The 8,927-nt window shown below is 39.2% G+C and overlaps 1 protein-coding gene across 6 annotated transcripts in view; it reads left to right on the plus strand.

Moving 5' to 3' along the window:
- The window catches only part of REV3L (REV3 like, DNA directed polymerase zeta catalytic subunit), a 189,184-nt gene extending 180,257 nt beyond the window's left edge, over nucleotides 1-8,927 (plus strand). For all 6 annotated transcript variants that reach the window (XR_004184442.1, XM_031667494.1, XM_031667491.1 and 3 more), the window contains one exon: nucleotides 7,802-8,927. Coding sequence is in view for 5 of the 6 variants with exons in the window: in XM_031667494.1 (XP_031523354.1) it covers nucleotides 7,802-7,942 (141 nt within the window). In the remaining variant the exon portion in view is untranslated. The remainder of the gene's footprint in view (nucleotides 1-7,801) is intronic.

Genomic DNA, 8,927 nt, shown 5'->3' on the forward strand with positions numbered 1-8,927 from the left:
TTTGTACCAGTTTTGTGGTTCTAGTTAGTACAACCACTGAAGTCACTGGGTGCTCCCAGCTTCTATTTATTTTATAGACTTCAGTCCTGATGGCAGCAGCCAACTCTCATAGAAAATTCCCTTGTTGGATCCTAGTATGAGGCCTAGGTGAGAGCAGGACCTCCAGAGCTCTGCTAAGGTCAGTCTGTTAAATGGTCCTTTCCTAGACTTTCTTATGTTGTTTCTGCACTCAGTGACAAACACATCACTACTTGGTGCCATCAATTTACCCAGAGCCCATCCTCCTTCAACATTAGGTGTTCATTCTTTTTTATTTGTATTTATTTATTTTTATTTTATTTTATTTTTTGAGGCAGAGTCTCACTTTGTCACCCAGACTGAAGTGCAATGGCATGATCACAGCTCACTGCAACCTCAACCTCCTGGGCTCACGTGATCCTCCCAGCTCAGCCTCCCAAGTAGCTGGGACTACAGGCATATCCCACCATGTTTGACTAATTTTTTAATTTTTTTTTTTAGACATGGGGTCTCACGATGTTGCCCAGGCTGGTCTCAAACTCTTGAACTCAAGCAGTCCTCCTGCTTCAGCCGCCCAAGGGCTGGGATTACAGGCTTGAACCACCATGCCCAGCCATCTTATTTCTTATAAAAATACAGTTTAAAAGACAGTGATGGCACAGCCATAAAAAAAAAAGAACAAAATCAGCCAGGCATAGGGGTGGCTCATGCCTATAAATCCCAGCACTTTGGGAGGCCAAGGCAGGCGGATCACTTGAGGTCAGGAGTTCGAGACCAGCCTGACAAATATGGAGAAACCCCATCTCTACTAAAAAGACAAAATTAGCCAGGCATGGTGGCACATGTCTGTAATCCCAGCTACTCAGGAGGCTGAGGCAGGAGAATCACTTGAACCCGGGAGGCAGAGGTTGCAGTGAGCTGAGATCGCAGCATTGCATTCCAGCCTGGGCAACAGGAACAAAACTCTGTCTCAAAAAAAAAAAAAAAAAAAAGTCATGTCCTTTGCAGCAACATGGATGCAGCTGGGGCCATTATCCTAAGCAAATTAACTCAAAAACAGAAAACCAAATACCGCATGTTCTCACATATAAGTTCTCACCTATAATAAACATTGGGTACTCATGGACATAAAAATGGGAACGATAAACACTAGGGATTCCAAAAGAGGGGTGGGGAGAGGAAAAGTTGAAAAACCACTTGTCGGGTACTACATTTACCGCATGGGCAACAGGATCATTAGAAGCTCAAGCCTCAGCATCATACAGTATACCCATTAACAAACCTACATGTGTACCCTAGGATCTATAAATAAAATTTAAAAAAAGCAATACTATTTATAAATAATGATGGTTGTCATCTTTCAAGAGCTATTTTAATTTGAGGTGTTTTTCAAGAATGTTCAAATGAATGTCTGCCATGCACTAATTTGTAGAAATTTTTAATGATGCAGAAATTACTAGAGATGTAGTGAGAATTAGAAACACATCCAAACAGGAGATTTTACATCATTCTCAATCCAAGACCAATCAAGTGGTCAGAAATGTGAAGTTATGGAAATTCTAAACATTGTAAGTCAGACTTTGTGATTATATATCAAACTCTGTAACCCAGTACCAAAAAATATACTTCTTAAGTATTTCTAGAATGTTTTAAAAAAGGCCATATCTGGCCAGGCGCGGTGGCTCTTGCCTGTAATCCCCACACTTTAGGAGGCCAAGGCAGGTAGATCACCTGAGGTCAGAGTTTGAGGCATTTCTCCATGAAATTTCTACTAAAACCCCAAAATTTCTACTAGAAACCCCAACTCTACTAAAAAATACAAAAATTAGCCAGGCATGGTGGCACGAGCCTTGTACTCCCAACTACTCAGGAGGCTGAGGCAGGAAAATCACTTGAACCCGGGAGGCGGAGGCTGCAGCCAGCCAAGATCACACCACCGAACTCCAGCCTGGGTGACAGAGCAAGACTCCATCTCAAAAAAAAAAAAGTCATAGTCTAAAGAAACCCTCGGCAGGGCAATCATGGCTCACGCCTATAATCCCAGCACTTTGGGAGGCCGAGGCAGGAGGGTCACTTGAGGTCAGGAGTTCGAGACCAGCGTGGCCAACATGGCAAAACCCCATCTCTACTAAAAATACAAAAATTAACAGGGCATGGTGGCAGGCACCTATAATCCCAGCTACTTGGGAGGCTGAGGTAGGAGAATCACTTGAGCCAGGGAGGCAGAGGTTACAGTGAGCCAAGATTGTGCCACTGCACCCCAGCCTGGGCAACAGAGTGAGACTCTATTTCAAAAATAATAAAATTAAAATAATAAAAATTAAAAATTAGCCAGGCATGGTGGCAGGCACCTGCAATCTCAGCTACTACTTAGGAGGCTGAGACAGGAGAATCACTTGAACCTGGGAAGCAGAGGTTGCAGTGATCTGAGATCGTGCCACTGCACTACAGCCTGGGCAACAGAGTGAGACTCCATCTCAAAAAAAAAGAAAAAAGCAAAAAAAAAGGAAAGAAAAGCCTCAATACACTTCAAAAAGTAGAAATATCACAAATGAATGTAATACAATACAATGCTATAAAAACGGTAATTACAAACTAACAAAACAAAGTGATCCTTCCACTTGCACATTCTGTTAAACAAAATGAAAACACTGCAAATCAGATTCTAGATGGCAGATCGCAGAGAAAAATTCATCACCTAAACACTTAATCATAAACATGAAAGAATGAAAGCAAATGAAGTAAGCATCTGACTGAAAAAAATTTTTTGAGACAAAGTCTCACTCTGTTGCCCAGACTGGAGTGCAGTGGTGCGATCTTGGCTCACTGCAACCTCTGCCTCCCAAGTTCAAGAGATTCTCCTGCCTCGGCCTCCTGAGTAGCTGGGATTACAGGCGTGCACCACCACGCCCAGCTAATTTTTGTATTTTTAGTGGAGACGATTTCACAGTGTTGGCCAGGCTGGTCTCAAACTCCTGGCCTCAGGTGATCCACTTGCTTCCGCCTCCCAAAGTGCTAGGATTACAGTCATGAGCCACTGTGCCCAGCCTTAACTGAATTTTGTTTAAATAAGAAAGCCAAAGGATAGTAAAAAGGATAAAGATTAAAGCAGGTATTTTTTTAAGTGCCTGCCTCCCTATGATCTACAAAGTAGATGTCCAGGTTGGGGCATTTAAGGTTTTAAATGTAAGCCTGAATCAAGCTATAATGCTCAGGGTTTAAACCACCAGTAAAGGATCTTGAAACTAAACACTGAGTTAAATTTAGTGCGTCAAGTAATTCCATCCTGGCTTATTTATCAGACAAGCACAGAAAGAGCTTAAATATTTATCAGTTTGTCCTGGCACCTGAATGTAACTGCAATTCATAGAGCTGTAATACAGAAATTCTATATTTGGGAATACATTTGAGTCTCTTGGCAGAGATCTAATTAGCAAAGGCTTCATCATAGAACAGCATACTCGGTCTTCATGGAGCATACTGAAGCACATGTTTCTAAGCAGTCTGCTTGTGACAATATCATAATATTGGATACAGTAACCAGTCTCCTTAGAAAAAATGTGCCCTTCGGTTGACTGGAAGATAACTGGGGCAAAGAACAAAAATTCATTGGCCTGTGAGCCATCCCTGAAACTGAAACCCTTTGATAAATATAGATCAAAGAATTCACTAGAGCGTATTTGATTTCTCTTAAAAGGCAATCCAGAGTAGTTGCTGCCATTTGGTATTGCTTTTTAAAATCACTTGTCTACACTATTCAGGGGGAAAGTCAGCTTGCGTTTTCTTAACCTTTGGAGTCCTCACTGGCATTCTTTTTAATTTTTTTTTTTATTATACTTTTAAGTTCTAGGGTACAGGTGCATAATGTGCAGGTTTGTTACATATGTATATTTGTACCATGTTGGTGTGCTGCACCCATCAACTTGTCAGCACCCATCAACTTGTGTTTCACATCAAGTATAACTCCCAGTGAAATCCCTCCCGCCTCCCCCCCCATAATAGGCGCCGGTGTGTGATGTTCCCCTTCCTGAGTCCAAGTGATCTCATTGTTCAGTTCCCACCCATGAGTGAGAACATGCGGTGTTTGGTTTTCTGTTCTTGCGATAGTTTGCTGAGAATGATGGTTTCCAGCTGCATCTATGTCCCTACAAAGGACACAAACTCATCCTTTTTTATGGCTGCGTAGTATTCCATGGTGTATATGTGCCACATTTTCTTAATCCAGTCTGTCACTGATGGACATTTGGGTTGATTCCAAGTCTTTGCTATTGTGAATAGTGCCGCAATGAACATACGTGTGCATGTGTCTTTATAGCAGCATGATTTATAATCCTTTGGATACATACCCAGTAATGGGATGGCTGGGTCATATGGTACTTCTAGTTCTAGATCCTTGAGGAATCGTCATACTGTTTTCCATAATGGTTGAACTAGTTTACAGTCCCACCAACAGTGTAAAAGTGTTCCTATTTCTCCACATCCTCTCCAGCACCTGTTGTTTCCTGACTTTTCAATGATTGCCATTCTAACTGGTGTGAGATGGTATCTCATTGTGGTTTTGATTTGCATTTCTCTGATGGCCAGTGATGACGAGCATTTTTTCATGTGTCTGTTGGCTGTATGCATGTCTTCTTTTGAGAAATGTCTGTTCATATCCTTTGCCCATTTTTGATGGGGTTGTTTGTTTTTTTCTTGTAAATTTGTTTGAGTTCTTTGTAGGTTCTGGATATTAGCCCTTTGTCAGATGAGTAGATTGCAAAAATTTTCTCCCATTCTGTAGGTTGCCTGTTCACTCTGATGGTAGTTTCTTTTGCTGTGCAGAAGCTCTTTAGTTTAATTAGATCCCATTTATCAATTTTGGCTTTTGTTGCCGTTGCTTTTGGTGTTTTAGACATGAAGTCCTTGCCCATGCCTATGTCCTGGATGGTATTACCTAGGTTTTCTTCTAGGGTTTTTATGGTATTAGGTCTAACATTTAAGTCTCTAAAGGGGATATCACCACCGACCCCACAGAAATACAAACTACCATCAGAGAATACTATAAACACCTCTATGCAAATAAACTAGAAAATCTAGAAGAAATGGATAATTTCCTGGACACTTACACTCTCCCAAGACTAAACCAGGAAGAAGTTGAATCCCTGAATAGACCAATAGCAGGCTCTGAAATTGAGGCAATAATTAATAGCCTACCAACCAAGAAAAGTCCAGGACCCAGATGGATTCACAGCTGAATTCTACCAGAGGTACAAGGAGGAGCTAGTACCATTCCTTCTGAAACTATTCCAATCAATAGAAAAAGAGGGAATCCTCCCTAACTCATTTTATGAGGCCAGCATCATCCTGATACCAAAGCCTGGCAGAGACACAACAAAAAAAGAGAATTTTAGACCAATATCCCGAACATCGATGCAAAAATTCTCAATAAAATACTGGCAAACCAAATCCAGCAGCACATCAAAAAGCTTATCCACCATGATCAAGTGGGCTTCATCCCTGGGATGCAAGGCTGATTCAACATATGCAAATCAATAAACGTAATCCAGCATATAAACAGAACCAAAGACAAAAACCACATGATTATCTCAATAGATGCAGAAAAGGCCTTTGACAAAATTCAACAGCCCTTCATGCTAAAAACTCTCAATGAATTTGGTATTGATGGAATGTATCTCAAAATAATAAGAGCTATTTATGACAAACCCACAGCCAATATCATACTGAATGGGCAAAAACTGGAAGCATTTCCTTTGAAAACTGGCACAAGACAGGGATGCCCTCTCTCACCACTCCTATTCAACATAGTGTTGGAAGTTCTGGCTAGGGCAATCAGGCAAGAGAAAGAAATCAAGGGTATTCAGTTAGGAAAAGAAGTCGTCAAATTGTCCCTGTTTGCAGATGACATGATTGTATATTTAGAAAACCCCATCATCTCAGCCCAAAATCTCCTTAAGCTGATAAGCAACTTCAGCAAAGTCTCAGGATACAAAATTAATGTGCAAAAATCACAAGCATTCTTACACACCAGTAACAGAGAGCTAAATCATGAATGAACTTCCATTCACAATTGCTTCAAAGAGAATAAAATACCTAGGAATCCAACTTACAAGGGATGTAAAGGACCTCTTCAAGGAGAACTACAAACCACTGCTCAGTGAAATAAAAGAAGACGCAAACAAATGGAAGAACATACCATGCTCATGGATAGGAAGAATCAATATCGTGAAAATGGCCATACTGCCCAAGGTAATTTATGGATTCAGTGCCATCCCCATCAAGCTACCAATGAGTTTCTTCACAGAATCGGAAAAAACTGCTTTAAAGTTCATATGGAACCAAAAAAGAGCCCGCATTGCCAAGACAATCCTAAGTCAAAAGAACAAAGCTGGAGGCATCACACTACCTGACTTCAAACTATACTACAGGGCTACAGTAACCAAAACAGCATGGTACTGGTACCAAAACAGAGATATAGACCGATGGAACAGAACAGAGTCCTCAGAAATAATGCCACACATCTACAGCCATCTGATCGTTGACAAACCTGAGAAAAACAAGAAATGGGGAAAGGATTCCCTATTTAATAAATGGTGCTGAGAAAATTGGCTAGCTATAAGTAGAAAGCTGAAACTGGATCCTTTCCTTACTCCTTATACGAAAATTAATTCAAGATGGATTAGAGACTTAAATCTTTTTAATTTTTTTATGTTCTTCATGTTTTATATTTTTTTAACTGTATATGCAACTTGAGACTTTTAAGTATTTTTAAAAATCTGATCATAGGCCGGGCGCGGTGGCTCAAGCCTGTAATCCCAGCACTTTGGGAGGCCGAGACGGGCGGATCACGAGGTCAGGAGATCGAGACCATCCTGGCTAACACGGTGAAACCCCGTCTCTACTAAAAATACAAAAAAAAACTAGCCGGGTGAGGTGGCGGGCGCCTGTAGTCCCAGCTACTCGGGAGGCTGAGGCAGGAGAATGGCACAAACCTGGGAGACAGAGCTTGCAGTGAGCTGAGATCCGGCCACTGTACTCCAGCCTGGGTGACAGAGCGAGACTCCGTCTCAAAAAAAAAAAAAAAAAAAAAAATCTGATCATTGTGTAAAACATTATAACGGTTCTCTTTTTAAAAATTGCCTTATGATTTATTACTTTCCTTAAGATCAGATCTTATTATACATTCAAATCATCTGGGAAGCCTTAAGAAGTACAGATTCTTAGCCTTTCATGCCCAGACATTCTGACTCATTATGGGTCTGGGATGGGGCATTTGTTTATTTTTAAGCTCATTGTTAGCCAGGGTTAAGAACCAGTGGTCTGCACCACTACTTTCAAATTCACATTTGATTTTTTTTTTATACTGGCTTTTCTCTTCTGGAATAAGAAAAAGAATAACTTTTTTTATGATTGGCATATGATAACATAGTCTAAGTAATTTGGAAAAAATTGTGCTTAATATAGTTCATTTAAGAGACATTCTTTGATAATTGGGTAGTTTATGTGGATTTTAATAGGATTCCATTGTAAATGAAAGTTAATCTTAGGAATTAAATGAATCCTTAGGGAAATTTGTACTCTTATGTTTTCAAAATAGTATCCTTTAGAAATGTCTCAACATAGGGTAGTCTAGGCTTCTAAGAGATTAAACTTAATGAAAGTTTCTATAATGTATGTCTGCCAGTAATCTATGGTAGTCTAGAAAGTAGGGATTATAGAAATTTGTTGTTTGCATGTGCACATAAAAATTTTCCTATTATTTTTTGTATTTCTCTTATGCTTTCAGATATGCAAGAACTGTACAGGTTGCTTTGATCGACACATCCCGTGTGTTTCTCTGAACTGCCCAGTACTTTTCAAAGTCTCCCGAGTAAACAGAGAATTGTCCAAGGCACCATATCTCCGGCAATTATTAGACCAGTTTTAAATTGTCAATATCAGAGAATTACAGGTGCTATTTTTTTCAGTGTTTACCACTAAACTGTTGTGCATGGTGCTTTTTAACTTTCATTGAGTCAAGGATGTTCACTGTCTGTCTGTTATCTGAAGACTATGAAGACTTCTATGCTAACCGAATTAAAATGTACTTGTTGATCTCTGAATAGCTCACTTCTTACAATGTACAAATTCCTCATTCTGTCACCTTTTAAACATTGTTTTATAATGCAGGTGTTGGATTTGCTCCAGTACGTGTACCACCTTGTAAATCCATTTGAGTAGATCATGTTTACTTCCCAGTGGAAGGAGCACTGAAAACCTCTTAAAGAAAAACCATTCGTGTGTTTTCCTTGAACTGTCTGTATCAAGACGTGTTACTTCGAGATATCCATTCACTTTATAATTTTGACTGCAAAATATTTTGTAAATACACTTTTTTACTTTTCAAACAACTGAGTAAAATAATGTGCAATGACTTTTATACAAATGATTTTCAAGTTGTTTGGTATATTTCCTCTAGGTTTTGCTTGACTCAAAGTAGATCGTTATTTTGATCAAACTGTGCAAATAGTAGTACCATGTGTAGCATTTTGAAACATTATTTTTTAAAAAATGCTGTCTTGCTTTAGCTATTAATGGGGCATTGTGAGGAACTGTGCAAAGACATTTTTGTTACAAACCTGTGGGCCTGTTGCAATACTTTAAAAATAAAAAATTTTATTCCATTTGCTTGTTTTGTATAGACATTTCTATTGCTTCTAAATATGCTTAAAATATTTTCTTTCCTTATGTACTGTACAGTTAATCTTATTTGCCATCATCTTGAACACAAAATGTGTATTTAGAATATTTGTATAACTGTGTAAAATAAAAAAGGAATTATGTGGTCAGTGCATTGTTTTTTAAACTGGAAATCATTTTGTTTTAAAAGTTAATAATGGAAACCCTATTAAAATTGAATAAAATATAAAATA

This window comes from Papio anubis, chromosome 6, assembly GCF_008728515.1.
Source record: "Papio anubis isolate 15944 chromosome 6, Panubis1.0, whole genome shotgun sequence".
Lineage (NCBI taxonomy): Eukaryota > Metazoa > Chordata > Mammalia > Primates > Cercopithecidae > Papio > Papio anubis.